The 17,180-nt window shown below is 36.6% G+C and overlaps 1 protein-coding gene across 2 annotated transcripts; it reads left to right on the top strand.

Annotated features, from left to right (window-relative positions):
* Nucleotides 1-1,444: 1,444 nt before the first annotated feature.
* Snrnp27 (small nuclear ribonucleoprotein U4/U6.U5 subunit 27) lies at nucleotides 1,445-14,183 on the top strand. Of its 2 annotated transcripts, XR_001229668.4 has the most exons (7): nucleotides 1,445-1,582; nucleotides 2,610-2,730; nucleotides 4,424-4,536; nucleotides 5,008-5,087; nucleotides 11,960-12,024; nucleotides 13,262-13,417; nucleotides 13,509-14,183. XR_001229668.4 is itself a non-coding variant. In XM_005322111.5 (6 exons), the coding sequence occupies exons 1-6, from the start codon at nucleotides 1,549-1,551 to the stop codon at nucleotides 13,314-13,316; spliced, it is 468 nt and encodes a 155-aa protein (XP_005322168.1). In that variant the 5' UTR covers nucleotides 1,445-1,548; the 3' UTR covers nucleotides 13,317-14,183. The 2 variants fall into 2 exon arrangements, 1 of the variants encoding a protein (XP_005322168.1); XM_005322111.5 differs by having other exon boundaries at nucleotides 13,262-14,183.
* The last annotated feature ends 2,997 nt before the right edge of the window (nucleotides 14,184-17,180 follow it).

Raw genomic sequence — 17,180 nt, 5'->3', positions numbered from 1 at the left:
ATATCTTACCAATTACTGTGAAAATGTCTGTGCTTCTTGAGGCAGGGGGCCATATTGTGCATCATCTTTTCATCCTAGTGCTAAAACGATACAGTGTCCTACACACAATAGGCATTAAAAAACTTTGTGTATTAAATCTGACAGTATACCTCCCAACCACTTTTTGAAATCAAGAGTAAAGAAGGAAATGTTTTCAGCCATTGATGTTACCATATTTCTCTTCTCACAGCTGTATGGCACAACCCCTTGTCTCACTATAAATTTCCTGTCTTCCTTAGGGACAATGTCTTCAATGATTAATGGTGTTTCTTCATATCATCCCTAAATCTTCTTCCTCCGGTACTGGCACCCCTCAATCCTTGAACTTCTCTCTCCCACACATTAGTGTAGTCTGCCAGGATAATCCCAAGAGTCTGACCTCATGCATGGTGAAAATCCTAGATGTTACAGTTCTTTTCTTTTTATTTTTTTTCTTTTTATTTTTTTTTAAAGAGTGAGAGAGGAGGGAGGGAGAGAGAGAGAGAGAGAGAGAGAGAGAGAGAGAGAGAGAGAGAGAGAGAGAGAGAGAATTTTTAATATTTATTTTTTAGTTCTCGGCGGACACAACATCTTTGTTTGTATGTGATGCTGAGGATCGAACCCGGGCTGCACGCATGCAAGGCGAGAGCACTACCGCTTGAGCCACATCCCCAGCCCCGTTAGTTCTTTTCTTGAAAGTTAGATTGGGACAGATATTAAAGAGGGCATATCAGAGTGTATGAATCAGTTTTTAAAAAGTTGACTGGTGGGAAGGGTGTTTCCAACCTATTCTAGTTTCTTTCCAACTCTGTTCTAAAAGCCAAACCATCAGACTTGGAAACTTTGGAGGAAGCTGATGGGACAAGTGTTGGTTAGATTAGAAGTCGACATCCAGCAACCCTTTTCTAGTTATGGCAGCATTGGAGAAGTACTTTGTGGGAATACGTGGGCATATGGAGCCTTTGCTTTTCCTTACCCGTAGTAACTTTGGGATAAGTTCTCAATACTGGCATCTGAGAAAATATTAAGCTGGCAATCGCTGAACTTTGGTGTCTTCACTCCTTATGAGAGAATTTTATGTAAAAATGTCAAAAAATACAAACCTTGTAGAATTGGTTTGACGTATTTTACGCATGTGAACAAGGACTGGAGAAAATGGTGAAATTGAAAGCTATGTTAGGATGGTGAGTCTACAGCTGAATTTTTCAAACACTTCTATAAGTGCATCAAATAGCATATTTTTAATGCCTGCCAGGGACAAACAAGATAGGAAAGTCACTGTGAAAATTAGGCTGGAGGAGCGGAAATGACAACTCCACTTGTACCGTAATCTCCAAATTCAGAAGAGGCGATGGCATCCGGGGCATATTCTGGGCCCGCCCTTTTCGCTGCCTGCCTTCTTAAGAAGCCGGAACCCTCGGGACTTGTTTCGACATTTTTCCAGTCGGAGATCGAACTTCAGTTCCGGTCACTCCCGGAAGTTGTTGCACCGCCGTTTCCGGGGCGGTGTGAGGAGGAATTGGACTCCGAATGGGTCGCAGCCGTAGCCGCTCCCCACGGAGGGGTGAGTTTGGAAGCAACGCGGATGGCGTGGGGCTCTGTTGGAATCGCATCTTTTTTTTTTTTTTTTTTTCAGTATCTGGGCAACGGAGAGAAGGGCCCTTTCCTCCCGAGGAGGAAAGCTGGGGGTGAATGGGGGAACGAAGACCTAGGCCCCTACACTCTTAACGCTCTGAACCTCTGGTTTGAAGACTAGAGTTTTGTGGGGGTTTTTTCCCCTTCTAAAATAGGGTTTCATCGACTTGTTGTCAATCTTATAATACAGTAACTTTTACTGTGCTTGTGGCCGATGGGCTCAGGCCACAGTTTCTTCATGTAATTTCTAGGAAACTGCATAATTCACCCTGCTTTTCTGAATCGAATTCTCGCAGTCATTGGGGGTAATGTTAACCCCCGGGGAAAACTGATGTGAGAATAAATGTTACATTCTATAGCATTCACTATGTGATTTTGCTTGGCTCATAGATGCTCCATAAGTTTTATGATCCTGCTGAGTTTATCATAGGGAAATCGGTATTTAGAATTTCGAATCCAGGGAACTCACCGATTAATATCTTCTGTCCCCCAGACCTATTAAGGAGGCGGTGCAATGTAAAGAATCTTACTAGACTTCCATTGGGATCTCTAACTTGAATCCTCGGTTGTGTCCTTGGTTAGTTTTTGCCACCTTCAACTAGACAGTATTCAGTTTTCTTACAAGTTAACTGAGGCCTCAAGCCACTTGTGGCTGTGGGGTTCTTCAAGTGTAGCTAATCCGAACTGAGAAATGCAGTTCCTAAAATAGACACTAGATTTCCTACCAGAAAAATTATAAAATATATTATTAATTACCTTTCATATTGCTTACATGCCAATATGTTTATAGCTGGGACATATTAAGTCAAAAAAGTCTTAAAATTAATATCACCTGTTTCTTTGTACCTTTTCAGTGTGACTACTAGCGATGGCTCACGTTATGTTTCTGTTGGAGGGCTCAGCTCTTGATATTTGATTCACTTTTTGGCTCTGCAATTTTTGTGTGTTTGTATTAGAACGTAGGCGGTCCCGGTCCACTTCCCGGGAGAGAGAACGAAGGCGCCGAGAAAGGTCCCGATCTCGGGAAAGAGATCGAAGAAGGAGCCGTTCGAGATCCCCACACCGAAGGCGCTCCCGGTGAGTATAGTGAATAAACCAGAAGCTAGACTACGAAGAACAAAGAAGCTGATCACTGATCTTAACTTTGGTTTTTTTTTTTTTTTTTTTTTTTTGGTCGCAGTTTCATGAAATGGAGGAAACAATCCTACTTTATTCTAAAGCTAACATTTCTTTTGATAAAACAGGGTTTACATTCCACTTATACAGTTGTCTTGAGAAGTAAATGAGGAATAACGAATGAATGAAAACCACTTAGTGAGGTGCTTGGCAAGAGCAAGAAGTAAATGTTTATATTTCTGTTAGGATTTTTTAAATTAACTTTTTGGTGATAGCAATATATTCAAGTGTATGATCAAGAATTGGAGGGAGAACTTTAACTGGGTGCACACCCACAATCCCAGCAAATGAGAGACAGAGACAGGAGGATCTCAAGTTTGTGGCTAGCCTCAGCAACTTAATTCAGACACTCAGCAATTTAGTGAGACTATGTGTCAAAATTTAAATGTGGTAAAATATCCATGGGTTCAGTTCCCATTGGGGGGGAGGGGAGGAGGGGGGAGAATGGGACATCTTAGAAGAACCTTGGAAATGGACTCTGTTAATAGCATCAGTTGGTATTTAAGTGGGCTTTATTGTTTGTGTTTAATGGGTAGAATTTTTCAAGCTAGGTTTTTCTGCCTCATAAAAATTTCCTATATAGGCAGTGGCACATGTCTGTAATCCCAACAGATGGGGTGGCTCAGGCAGGAGGTTTGCAAGTTCAAAGCCAGCATCAGCAAAAGTGAGGCACTAAGCCACTCAGGGAGACCCTCTGTCTAAATAAAATACAAAATAGGGCTAGGCCACATCAGTGTTAAAAGCAGCACAATTCACAGTAGCCAAACTGTGGAACCAACCTAGATGTCCTTCAATGGATGAATGGATTAAGAAACTATGGTATATATACACAATGGAATGTTACTCAGTAATAAAAGAGAATAAAATTATGGCATTTGCAGGTAAATAAATGGAGTTAGAGAATATCATGCTAAGTGAAGTAAGCCAATCCCCCAAACCAAAGGCCAAATGTTTTCTCTCATAAGTGGCTGCTAATTCATAATGGGGAGGGGCATGGGATGAGTGGAGGAACTTGGAATGGGCAAAAGGGAGGGAGGGTTAGAGTGGGGAGGGGAGGGGGCATGGGGTTAGGAAAGATGAAGGAATGAGAGGGATGTCATTACCCAAGGTACAAAAATGATTACTCAAATGGTTGGATCTTACTTCATGTACAACCAGAGAAGTGTAAAATTGTGCTCTATTTGTGTACAGTGAATCAAAGAGCATTCTGCTATCATGTATAACTGATTAGAACAATTAAATTTTAAAATTAAAAAAAAATAGGACTAGGTATGTGATTCAGTGGTTGAGTATCCCTGAGTTCAATCCCGGTAACCCCCTAAAATAAAAATAAATAAATAAATAAATTTCTAGCCCTAGTAGAGTGCGACTGATGACTATCAGTAAAGTGGGGTTTTTTTGTTTGTTTATTTGTTTGTTTTTGTAATGTCAGAGCCTCTCCCTCACTCCTCTATGGTGAATGGACTCTTGAGTACTCTGGAACTTATTTCTGTTCAGTCTTTACTTTTCAGGAACTCATGCGTTAATTTGTGCTGATTGACAGAGTTGCCATTTATATATATCTGTTTCTTACATCTTTATTTATAAATATTAGATCCCCAAGACGACATAGATCCACATCTCCTTCACCTTCTCGACTAAAAGAAAGAAGAGATGAGGAAAAGAAAGAAACAAAAGAAACAAAGAGCAAAGAACGTCAGATTACCGGTAACATTACTAGATAAATAAGCTTGTTTAGATCGCTCCAGTCATGATAAGTTATAAAAGTATAATTTTTGAGCATTTAAATATTAAGATTTTTATGGTGTTCGTTGCATATGGTTTTAAGATTTTGTTTTAATTGTACCTGAGTGAGTTGTTTGTTGTCCATGGTGCTCCTGATATAACCTAGGTAGGGTAGTTAAAAACATGAGAATATTCTATTTTGGAAGTGTCTTCAAATCTAGATATTGTAGTATCTGATATTAAAGGTGGTCCCCCCCATAAGCTCCAACTTGCATGCTAAGTTACATTCTGTCCAAATTTAAGAGGAATTTTTCTCATTTATCTTTGTCTTTTGTGTGTTCTTTGCTGGTAAGGTAGAATGTCTGTTAATTTGTCACCAGTTTTCTTTTTATTTTGTATGTGTATAGATATAGATACATAATGATATAAGAATTTTAAAAATTATTTTTGCAGAGGAAGACTTAGAGGGCAAAACAGAGGAAGAAATTGAAATGATGAAGTTAATGGGATTTGCCTCTTTTGACTCAACAAAAGTAAGTAAAACATGCAATGAATTAAACATTCTGATTTGAATTAATCCATTATGCCTGTTGTGGTTTTCCATATTCTTTTAGGTGTCACTTATAATTTCTTCTGTTGGCACAAGTTTATTTGGTTTTAAGACAATAACTATCTGTTTGAAGGGCTTTGAGAACACAAAGGAGGAAACTTTAAACTGCCATTGCATTTGGAGAATGTTTGCCAGACATATGGTTTGCGTTAGATCATAAAGGGCAAGTAAAGGTGATCAGACCAAAAGAAGGCAGAAGATAATTTAAAGTAGAGTGCTGTATAGGTGTGAAGAAGCATGAGGTATTATGGGAATTTAAAATTCTGTGACTGGTCCAAGGGGGCTGATGGGTGGTAACTGTGACTGAGGCTACAAAATGGAGGAAACCAAATTTTGTAGGGATTTTGATGACTTTAGCCATGCTAAGGAATTTAGAGTTGACTTATTGGTGTTTAGAAGAGGAAGCAAGGATTTTAAAACAAGGGAGTAACTCGATTATATGTATGTTTTAGAACAATGACATTGGGGACAGCATGGAAGACATATGGGAAGTGGGTTAGATTAGAAGTAGAGAGAACTGTTGAGTCATGCAAGTGTAAGATGATAACAGGACTGAACTGAGTCTAAAATCTCAGAAGCCATGGTAAGTGGAAATGGGTATCAGAGGTCAGATGGGTATCAGTAGTCAGTGATGCCCTTGAGACATTGGGCTGGGGAGCCTGGTTGGTACAGTTAACTCAGAACAAGATTACAGGAAGGGGAATTACTGGGAAATAGAGCATTCAGCTGCCAGATGAAGATGACCTTGGACTACATGTCTCACAGCTCAAATGGGGGATAGAGATGGATTGGGGAGTGAGTGCTATCTAGCTTTCATCATAATACCTGGAGACAATAAAGGGGAGGAAAGAGAGAGAGATTGTTAAGAAGAAAAGGGAGAACGAAATTTTAGGGAGGGAGGAGAAAAGAATATTTAGAGAGATAGGAAGATGGGGGTAAGAGAAAGAAATAGGGAAGGCCAGGAGGAATGGAGAGAGAAAATAGAAGGAGAATAGTGGGGATGGAGAGAAGAAGAGTATATGTGAAAAGAAGGAATAAAATTTTTAATCCTTTTTTTTTTTTAAGATTTTGATGAAAGCTCTATTTTTTAAAATTTATTCTTCTTACATGACAGTAGAATGTATTTTTGGCAAATTATATATACATAGAGTATAAATTATTTTATTCAGGATCCCATTCTTGTGGTTGTGCATGATGTAGAGTTACTCTGGTTGTATATTCAAATACAGGGCTAAGAAAGTTATGTCTGATTGTTTCTACTGTCCTTCCTATACCCCTCCCCCCTCCTTTCCCTTTGTCTAATCCAATGGATTTCTATTCTTACCCTCCCCACCCTTCCTTGTTTTGGGTTAGCATCCACATATCAGAGAACATTTGGCCTTTGGTTTTTTGGGGATTGGCTTATTTCACTTAGCATGGTAGTGTCCAGTTCCATCCATTTACTGGCAAATGTCATAATTTCATTCTTCTTTATGGCTGAGAAATAGTCCATTGTGTATATATACCACATTTTCTTTATCCATTAATCTGTCAAAGGACACTTAGGTTGTTTCCATAGCTTGGCTATTGTGAGTTGAGCTGCTATAAACATTGATGTGGCTGTGTCACTGTAGTATGCTGTTTTTAAGTCCCTTGGTTATAGACCAAGGAGTGGGAAAACTGGGTCAAATGGTAGTTCCATTCCAAGTTTTCTAAGGAATCTCCATACTGCTTTCCATAGTGGTTGTACCAATTTGCAGTCCTACCAAAAATGTATGAGAGTACCTTTCTCTACCACATCTTCACCAACATTTATTGTTACTTGTATTCTTTATATTTGCCATTCTGGCTGGAGTGAGATAGAGTCTCAGTGTAGTTTTAATTTGTATTTCTCTAATTGCTAGAAATGTTGAACATTTTTTCATGTATTCTTTTTTTTAAATATTTATTGTTTTTAGTTTTCGGCGGACACAACATCTTTGTTTGTATGTGGTGCTGAGGATCGAACCCAGGCTGCACACATGCCAGGCAAGCGCGCTACCGCTTGAGCCAAATCCCCAGCCCTTTTCATGTATTTTTTGACCATTTGTATTTCTTCTTCTATGAAGTGTTTATTCAGTTCCTTTGTCGATTTATTGATTGGACTATTTTTTCTGATGTTGGGGGCTTTTGGGGAGTGGGGGAGGACCAGGAATTGAACTCAGGGGCAGGGCACTAGGCCACTGAGCCACATCCCCAGCCCTATTTTGTATTTTAGAGACAGAGTCTTACTGAGTTGCTTAGCGCCTCACTTTTGCTGAGGTTGGCTTTGAACTCATGATCCTCCTGCCTCAGCCTCCCAAGCCACTGGGATTATAGGCATGGGCCACTTTGCCCAGCTGGTGTTAGGTTTTTTGAGTTCTTTGTATAACCTGGAGGTTAATGCTTATCTGAAGTACAGGTGGTAAAGATTTTCTCCCATTCTGTAGGATCTCTGTTCCTGTTTTTTATTGTTTCCTTTGCTGTGAAGAAGCTTTTCAGTTTGATACCATCCCATTTATTGATTCTTGATTTTACTTCTTGTGCTTTAGGAGTCTTATTGAGAAAATCATTTCCTAAGTTGACAGGATGGAGAGTTGGGCCTACTTTTTCTTCTAATAAGTGCAGGATCTCTAGTCTAATGCCTAGGTCTTTGATCCACTTAGAGTTGAGTTTGTACAGGGTGAGAGATAGGGGTTCAATTTCATTTTATTACATGTGAATTTCCAGTTTTCCCAGCACCATTTGTTGAAGAGGCCATCCTTTCTCCAATGTATATTTATGGCGCCTTTGTCTAGGATAAGATAACTGTATTTATGTGGATCCTTTTCTATGTCTTCTATTCTGTTCCATTGGTCTTTATGTCTGTTTTGGTGCCAGTACCATGCTGTTTTTGCTACTATAGCTCTGTAGTATAATTTAAGGTCTGGTATTGTGATGCCTCCTGCATTACTTTGACTATTCTGGACCTTTTATTTTTCCAAATGAATTTCATGACTGCTTTTTCTATTTCACTGAAGAACATCATTGGGGTCTTTTTTTTTTAATATTTATTTTTTTAGGTGTAGATGGATGCAATACAATGCCTTTATTTTTATGTGGTACTGAGGATGGAACCCAGGTCCCGCCCGTGCTAGGCGAGCGCTCTACCGCTGAGCCACAATCCCAGCCCTCATCATTGGGATCTTAATAGGAATTGCATTAAATCTGTATAGCATTTTTGGTAGTATGGCCATTTTGATATTAATTCTGCCTATCTAAGAACATGGGAGATCTTTCCATCTTTGGATATCTTCTTTAATTTCTTTCTTTAGTGTTCTGTAGTTTTCATTATAGAGGTCTTTCACCTCTTTTATTAGGTTGATTCCTAAATAGTTTTTTTGTTGTTGTTTTTGTTTTATTTTTCTTTCGAGGTTATTATAAAGGGATATTTTTCTGATTTCTCTTTCAGCTGATAACATCTTTAATGTATAAAAATGCAGTTGATTTATTGGTGTTGATAAAATATTTTTTCTTAGGGGCAGGGAATGTGATAAAGGGATTGCTTAGCATTCACAAGTTCCTGGATTTCATCCCCAGCACCACCAAAAAAAAAAAAAAAGTTAGTTTTACAAATGGAATTTGAGATTTTGAGAATTGTCATTTTATTCTTCTTGCTGGATATGGTGACACATACCTGTAATCCCAGCTTCTCGGGAAGCTGAGGCAGCAGGATTTTGAGGCCAGACTCTGCAATTTAGCAAGACTCTATCTCAAAATTTTTTAAAAAGGGGGGCTGGAGTTGTAGCTCAGTTATAGAACACTGCTAGGTTCATTCTAGTTAAAAAAAAAAAAAAATCCACCTCCTCTAATTCTGTATTCCATTCCATTGAGTTGTTAATGGAATAGGATAAACCCAAATGGTGTAAGACTTTCTTTTTAACTAATTTGATAGTAAGTTTAAAATGTTTGAAAATTATATTGTATAACTTAAGAGGAGTACTGACACATGACTGTTGAGGTGAAAAAAATTAAGAATGCAGAGGTTATATGAACCCTATTTTGGAATATTATTATTATTATTTTTTTTTGGTATCTGTTAATTTTTTTTCCCTGAATATATCAAATCCAAATCCCTTTTTATTTTTTCCCAAAGAGTATTTTATATGTGAAATGTTTTGTTAATATATATGTTAAATGGATAAAAATATCTCCAAAGTAAAGCAGTTTTAGTTAAATGAATTAAAAAAAAAAATCTCCAAAGTAAAGCAATTGTAGTTTTATTGTTTTTAGAAGACTGTTTTTAGAAGAATTATTTGTTTGTACTGCCGATTGAACCCAGGGTCCCTTTGCCACTGAGCCACATCCCCATCCCTTTTTTTTGTTTTTTATTTTGAGGCAGGATCTCACTAAGTTGCTGAGGCTGGCCTTGAACTTGCAATCCTCCTGCCTCAGCCTTCCAAGTTGCTGAGATTACAGGAGTGCACCATTCTATCCAATTGAAATTATTTATTTGTTTTGGGGTATGACTATTTCCTGATTATATTTGAAATACCTGAGAGGTATATAGGTAGAGCTAACTCTTTGCTTTGCTTTTTTTTTTTTAATTTAATTTAATTTTTTTAGTTGTTGATAGAATTTAATTTTTTTTAAATTTATATGTGGTGCTGAGAATTGAACCCAATGCCTCACACATGCTAGCAATCGCGCTCTACCACTGAGCCACCACCCCAGCCCTACCCTTCACTTTTAATTGTAATCAGTGCTGCTTAAGATGTTTGTTTATTAAGGAAAAAGTGAGGATCCTTAAAAATTGTCATGTACCATGTAATCAAATGATGTCAGTGGAGTTTTGAGTTGTTTTTCCCAGTACTGAAGGTGAAACCTAGAGCCTCATCCCATACAAGGCAAGTGCTCCACCACTGAGTATAGCCCAACTCCCATGTCAGTTGTTTTCTAATGACCTCTATGGGGTTGTTAACTTAGTTTATATGCAGTTGGCAGTTATGAAGTATCTTACCTCACTCATGTTTCTCAGTTACATATATGTTGTGTTATTTTCATCATTGATCTGTTGGGGGACCTTTTCCTTTTCTTCTGTTTCCCTTTCCTTTCCTCTTTGCAGTACTCATAATCTAATCCAGGGCTTCATTGGTGCTAGGTAAATTGTCTAGTAGTGATCCCTATTGTGGAACCTTTCCATATGTCTTGTAGTCATTTATTTTCCCTCTACTTCAACATTCTTCTAGAAAGTTCCAAAGTGTGATTATATTTACCAATGGGTAATTTTCTATCCTAGTATGTAAATAAATGAACATAGGGCTAATAATATGTGACTCTACAAAAGTTTCTAAAATGTCAGCAAGTCTTTAGAAATTGAACTCAGTGAAAAAATTAGCATAATTTCTTTTTTTTTTTTTTTTTTGGTCAAGGCAGGTCTTTCCAAGTTATGCCTACCTCTTATAATTTATCCAGTACCCCTACCCTTAGAAATATATGAAAATAAGAACAGAAAATTAAGTCCATATATATTTATTTTAGTTCCATTTCAAATATGTAGTTCACCTATGCATACCATTAGACCAGTGGGTCAGAATCCTTTTTTTTCCCCTAATGCAGACGCCTAATGAGTATGCTACACTCATGAGTAATAATGGACAAGGGTAGGAAATAGGAGTCACATGTATGTGTTTCGTGGCATTAGCCAGTCCCATTCATTTCGCAGTCATTTTCCAATCACCTGCCAGTGCAGTGCTGTAGTATGTGAGAATGTAGAGGTGACTCAGACATATATCCCTCCATCAAGAAGCTTTCAGTGTCATTGGAGCAATAGCATATACATCACAGTAATACAGGGTAGAAAATATAAAGTACTGTGGGGAAAGCATAGATACCATTCTTCAGGGGTTAGTAAAGAAGGTGCTGCCTGACAGCTGGATCATCAGAACTGGGCCTTGAATGATAGATAAGAAAGAACCGGTTCGTTAAAGATTGGTTCTTGGCAGGGAAGGCAATTCAGGCATGAGGAACAATATGGGAGCAAGTGGGTATGGTTAATTAATTTGACTGAATTAAAGAACCTTAAAGGGGGCTGGGATTGTGGCTCAGTGGTAGAGCGCTCTCCTGGCATGCATGAGGCCCTGAGTTCGATCCTCAACATCACATAAAAATAAATAAAAATAAGCAAAATAAAGGTATTGTGTCTAACCAAAAATAAACTTTTAAAAAGTGCATGAATACATTCTACTGTCATGTATAACTAATTAAAACAAATTTAAAAAAAGGAATTAGTAACAAAGAGGATACATGCCACATATAGAAAGGTATGTAACAATCCAACTATTGTCTGTTATTCTATATTCTGATTCTTGATTAAAGTTAAAAATGGTAAGACTTATGCAAGAAATGGAATTTAAACAAATGGAAATGTTCAAGCTACAATTTGAGAATATTATAAGTTAATGGTAGAGGTTAAATTTTGTGTGAATGTAAATTTTTGTGGAGCTAATAAGTTTTATCTGATTTTAAAGGAGTCTTTGACCAAAACAGTTTAGGATCTACTAGCCTATTTCCCAGCATGCCTTACACATAATACACATACCATGAATGTTTGCTGATTTGAATATTGTATTAAATTGTATATATGTAACCATAAAAATGTGAGCAGAGTTGTTTAATACTTGAGAGTTTGTGGGTATCATTAGGATCTGAAAATTTTCTCTTCCTTTTAAATGGATCTTGGTGATTTAACATTATCTGTCTCTTAATCAGGCATTTAATGTGTCCTTCCTATTTTATTTGTTTATTGTTTTTCTCCAGGGGAAGAAGGTAGATGGCTCTGTCAATGCCTATGCCATAAATGTGTCTCAGAAGAGGAAGTACAGGTAAGCAAAGCCCCCACTATTATGTTTAAACTAATAAACTCAATTTCGTATTTGGAAAGATCTTTTATATGGGGTAATCATGTTTGTGAAATGTATTAGTTTTCTATACTGTCCCTTGATTTTTTTATGTGTGTGTTTTGTTTTGTACTGGGTAATTGAACCAAGGGCCTTGTGCATACTAGGCAAGTGCCCTACCACTGAGATGTGTCCTCAGAACCCTGTCCCTTATCTTAAGGAAGTACTTTTCTTGCTTATATTCTGGCATGTTAAAATTGTTTCTCAATTTACATGTTAGCAAATAGCTATTCTAGAGAGGGTAGCTGACTTAAATGTTTTTGAGCTGTGTGTAGTAAATTTCTTAAAAAAGCATAACTTCAACTTAGTGGGCTTTGATTTCACTGTAAAACAAATCCCTTCTAAACTATTTACCTATACTGATTACATCAGGATTTTAATGTAAATAGACTTTTTTCTTTTTTAAGTGTAGGCACATTTTGTTTGTGTTATAGATTTGAAACAAATGAATCTATACTTAAAATCTCACTGAATTGTTGATGAAAAAGTCAAGACATGTTTAAATATAACCTTTCTTTCTACTTTTATCACTGATAAAAGATCAGTATTCCAATTAATTTAGACTATGAATAATATGATTTGAGAGTGCTATGAGCTAAAGTAATAGAGTTGTTATGGATAGACTGTCATAAAATTACCTTCAAATAAAGTATTATGAGGTGAACCATTGAAGCATACAAATTGAATTTGCTTAATGGATACCTGTTTAGGAGTTCTTTGTTTGTTTAAACTAGGTAATCATTGTTTACTTAAAATAATTGTGAATTTTAAATTGATTTTTTTAAAGGTCTGTACGATCTTTCCAAATAATTCTGAAAATATATTTCCATACTGAATGTGGCATTTAAAGAAATCCAAATGGTTTTGCTTTATTTTAAAAGTGAGGTTATAGGTTACAGGTGTAATTTAGTGTAGAATGTTGCCTGGCGTGCTTGAGGCCTTGAGTTTGATTCCAAGCCACAAAAATAAGTAAAAGTAAAATAATCTCATATTAATGTGCATTAAATAACCTTAAGTAGTTTCTATCCTACACTTTGTCATGTTAAAGGTGGTCTTAGGTTTAATCTTAAAAACATGTTATTTTGGTTTTAGGTTTTTTTTATATATAAAAAGAGTCCAGAATTTTTAAAAGTTCACAATGAATTTTCTCTTCTCATTATAGGCAGTACATGAATCGAAAAGGTGGCTTCAACAGACCTTTGGATTTTATTGCATGAGAATTGAAATTTGAAGAATGATTTTCCCCCTCGTCTTGGTCAGAGAGTGGATTTTGTATTTAATATGCCTCAAAACCAGGATTGCTGTTCTTTCTTGTAAAGTAAGGAAATCTTATTTATGATGTGTGCAGTTTACTTACCTTTCCTCAATAGAAGATAGGTTAAACATTACTTTTTGTTTTTTTTTTTTAGGAAATATCATTTGGGGCAGTCACCATCCCATTTTGTTTGTTTTTATTCCTATGGAAACTGTATTTTCTTCTTGGATGCTTGTTAGGACTTTATAACAAACATGAAAGTAATTTGGATGTTTCTCCAATAAAGCAATATTTCTACCCATTTTATAGTTGATAAACATTTTTATTATTAGATAAAAGAGCCTGCCTAGATGTTTCCTTTTTTCACACATATATACCTTGATTATTAAAGAATTGGGAGAATGAAGAAGTATAGCTTTAAATTTTTGTATCTTCTGTTTTTCCCCCCCAAATATTATTTATTGTTTTTCCTCAATTATGAAAGCAATACATGCTTACTCTAACAAATACCTGTGAAGCTAAAAAGTGAAAAGCCAAAAATCACTTATAATAAACTTCCAGGGATAATCAATATTAACATTTTGTTGTATGTCTTTCTGGACTTCTATATTTCTCACTTCCACTCATGAGATCAAAATGTATATACAGTCCTCTTTGTCTAACCCATTTTTCCCCATGTACTATGAACATTTTTTATGCTTTTAAATATTCTTTCAAAACTTAAGTGTTTAGTAGCTACTTGGTTGTACCATAATTTACTAATCCTTTATTGGTGAACATTGGCCTGTCTCCCATGGCTTACTTTTATAATTAAAACTTTTATAATTACTGTCTGTGTTTATTACATGCATGTTTTTATATTTGATTCATTATTTTCTCAGGTTCAGTTCTTAAACATGATAAGGGATAAGAGGTGTGTGTGCGTGTATGCATGTGCTTATTTAAGTTTTTTTTCCTATATGTGGCTAGAAGGTTTTTTTCCCACCAGTAAAATATGAGAATTTCTATTTTGTATACATGTACAAATAGGTGTAATAAATGTTGGTTTCATTGTCTTTAGGCAAGGTCCCTCCCATTTGAAGAAAGCTCTTTATTTATTATTATTTAATTATTATTTATTATCTTTATCAAAGATAATAGCCATCACCCATTCTGTTTCATGTCTTGCTGGTGTTTGAGTCTCTGTGGCTGGATTTTGTTTATTTGTTTGTTTATTTATTGGGGGGATACTGAGGATTGAACCCAGGGGTGCTTAACCACTGAGCCACATCCCCCACCCTATTTACAAATATTTTATTTAGAGACAGAGTCTCACTGAGTTGCTGAGTTCCTCGCTAAGTTGCTGAAGCTTGCTTTTAATTTGCAATCCTCCTGCCTCAGCCTCCTGAGCTGCTGGGATTACAGGCCTGTGCCACTGTGTCCAGTTTAAATTCTATTCTTTGTAGTAACTACTACAAATGCATGGAACACATTTCAGATGTTTACAAAAAGTATTTAGTGGTGAGTTAATTGTGTATCCATTCAGAGATATTTCACACACACACACATATCTTGTTATTAAAATAGATATAAACTTTGTATACTGTTCTGCACCTAGCTTTTGTTCGCTTACTCTAGTGTATCATCTCAAGATTATTTCTTATTGATATATATAAAATTGCCCTTTTTTTAATTTGATTTTTTTAAGTTGTTGATAGACCTTTATTTTATTAATTTATTTATATGCAGTGCTGAGAATCAAACCCAGTGTCTCATACATGCCAGGCAAGTGCACTACCACTAAGCCACAGCCACAGCCCAAACATTGCCTTTTTTTTAAAGGCTATTCCAGTTTGGATCTGGAACGTCCCCAAAGGCTCATGTGTTGAAGACTTGGTCCAACTGATGGTGCTATAGGGAAGTAATAGAAACTTTAGGAGATGAGACCTAGCTGAAAGAGGTTGGTCCCAAGCCTTACCCTCCTTTGTCTCTGCTTCCCATCTACCAGGAGGTGAGCAATTTTTTTGCTTCCTGCTTCAACCTAGGGGCCAAGCAAACACTGACTGAAATCTCTGCATGAGCCAAAATGAATCTTTTCTCCTTAAGTTTTTTTTCTCAGTTATTTTGTCACAGTGATGAAAAGCTAATAAAGGCTGTTATAGTCCATTGTAGGATGGACCATAGTTTATTTAACTTATCCCCTGTTTAAACTTTTGCTATGTTAAAAACAGTTTTGCAGTGATTATCCTTGTACATACATGATTTTACAAGTGTTTGGCTAAATTTTTAAATCCTTATTACATCTGAAATTTGACCACCAATTGAAATTTTTTAGAATCTTTCTGGCAAGTTGGTTCTCTGTAAAGAAAATAATAGTAATGTTCCTGCACTGTGTGTTGCAGTGTACATGGCATTTTAGTTTACTTAGTCCTCATGAGATAGAGAGGGTGCTATTGTCTATTTCTCAGAGGAGAAAGCTAAGGGTCTTCAGACCACAAAGGCAGACACTATTGACATTTATACTACCTACTTAAATACTTGAATGTGCTACCTCAGTTGCACAACTTCAGGTACTCTTTGCACAATTGTCACCAACTCAAAGACAGTTGGGTTATTTTACTTGAACTTTCTACCAAACAGCTAAATAGTCCCCCATGCTTTCACCCACCAAAATACCGTGTATTTGTAAATTATCCATGACAGAGTCTGTTGCCAATCATATTTGTGTGTATCTAAGGAAGGCAAACCTAATTGTTTTAAACTGGGAAGCCAGATCTAGAATAAAATAATATATCCAAAACAAATTGTGTATTTTTAGATTATCATTTTATTGTGGTGTTAGTAGAGAACTGACTTGAGATCCTTAGGGCAGGACATTTTGTAAACAAATAATCTGAGAGAACCTTATAGGTTAATAAGGAGGCAGTACTAAAGATACAGGGAAAATAGGAAATCTTTAAAAATCCAGAGAAGACACCTAGAAGTCTTGGTTCAAAGGAACTTTTGTCTATTCAGTCATATAATTCTGGAAGAATAATAAAGGTGAAACATCCTGTCTTCTTCCTCTAACAGGCTCCTGCCATATAGAGAACATAAATCGTCTGTTCCCAGTTATCTAAATATTAGGGTGCTCCATGGCTCAAGTCCTTAGACTTTCCACTTTGCCTTGGTGAGTCATTCATCCATGTGACTTCAAACATCTTCTGCCCTGAATCTCAAATTTATACTTCCAGCCTGATCATTTTACTGAATTACAGTCTCTTATATGCACCTAAATTATTAGGCACCTCAAATTTAAGATTAAGCAAACTGAACTCTCATTTCCATGCCTAGTGTTTTTCTCTGAGGCATCTCAGTCAGTGACCCTTTCATTTACTTCTTTTTTTTTTTATTTTATTTTTTAATTTTTTTTTAGTATTTATTTTTTAGTTATTGGCGGACACAACATCTTTGTTTGTATGTGGTGCTGAGGATCGAACCTGGGCCGCACGCATGCCAGGCGAGCGCGCTACCGCTTGAGCCACATCCCCAGCCCCTCATTTACTTCTTCATCAGACTAAAGTCCTGGGATCATCCTGACTCCTTTGCCCCACATGTGATTCATTGGCAAATCCTTTTGATGTTTTGAATCTGACCACTTCTCAGCACCCATGCTAGTCCAAGTCATCTCTTGTTGAATTATTACAATAACCTCCTAATTGTTCTCCCTCTTTCCACCCTTCCTGTTTATTTTACACCCAGCAACTGAGACAAACCTTTTAAAATGTGCATCAGTATACATTTCTTCTGGGTCCAGTGATTTTCTATTATTCAGAAGAAAGTCTTACCTGTGGTCTAGAGACCTCTA

The sequence above is a fragment of the Ictidomys tridecemlineatus genome, chromosome 12 (genome assembly GCF_052094955.1).
Source record: "Ictidomys tridecemlineatus isolate mIctTri1 chromosome 12, mIctTri1.hap1, whole genome shotgun sequence".
NCBI classification, from domain to species: domain Eukaryota; kingdom Metazoa; phylum Chordata; class Mammalia; order Rodentia; family Sciuridae; genus Ictidomys; species Ictidomys tridecemlineatus.
This window is presented reverse-complemented; position numbering and strand designations above follow the sequence as displayed.

Excerpts from the sequence above, each read along its gene's own strand:
- Snrnp27 (XM_005322111.5), top strand. The coding sequence starts at position 1,549 with ATGGGTCGCAGCCGTAGCCGCTCCCCACGGAGGG. Across the intron at positions 4,537-5,007 it reads CAAAGAACGTCAGATTACCG|AGGAAGACTTAGAGGGCAAA; the intron begins GTAACATTACTA and ends TTATTTTTGCAG. Across the intron at positions 12,025-13,261 it reads TCTCAGAAGAGGAAGTACAG|GCAGTACATGAATCGAAAAG; the intron begins GTAAGCAAAGCC and ends TTCTCATTATAG.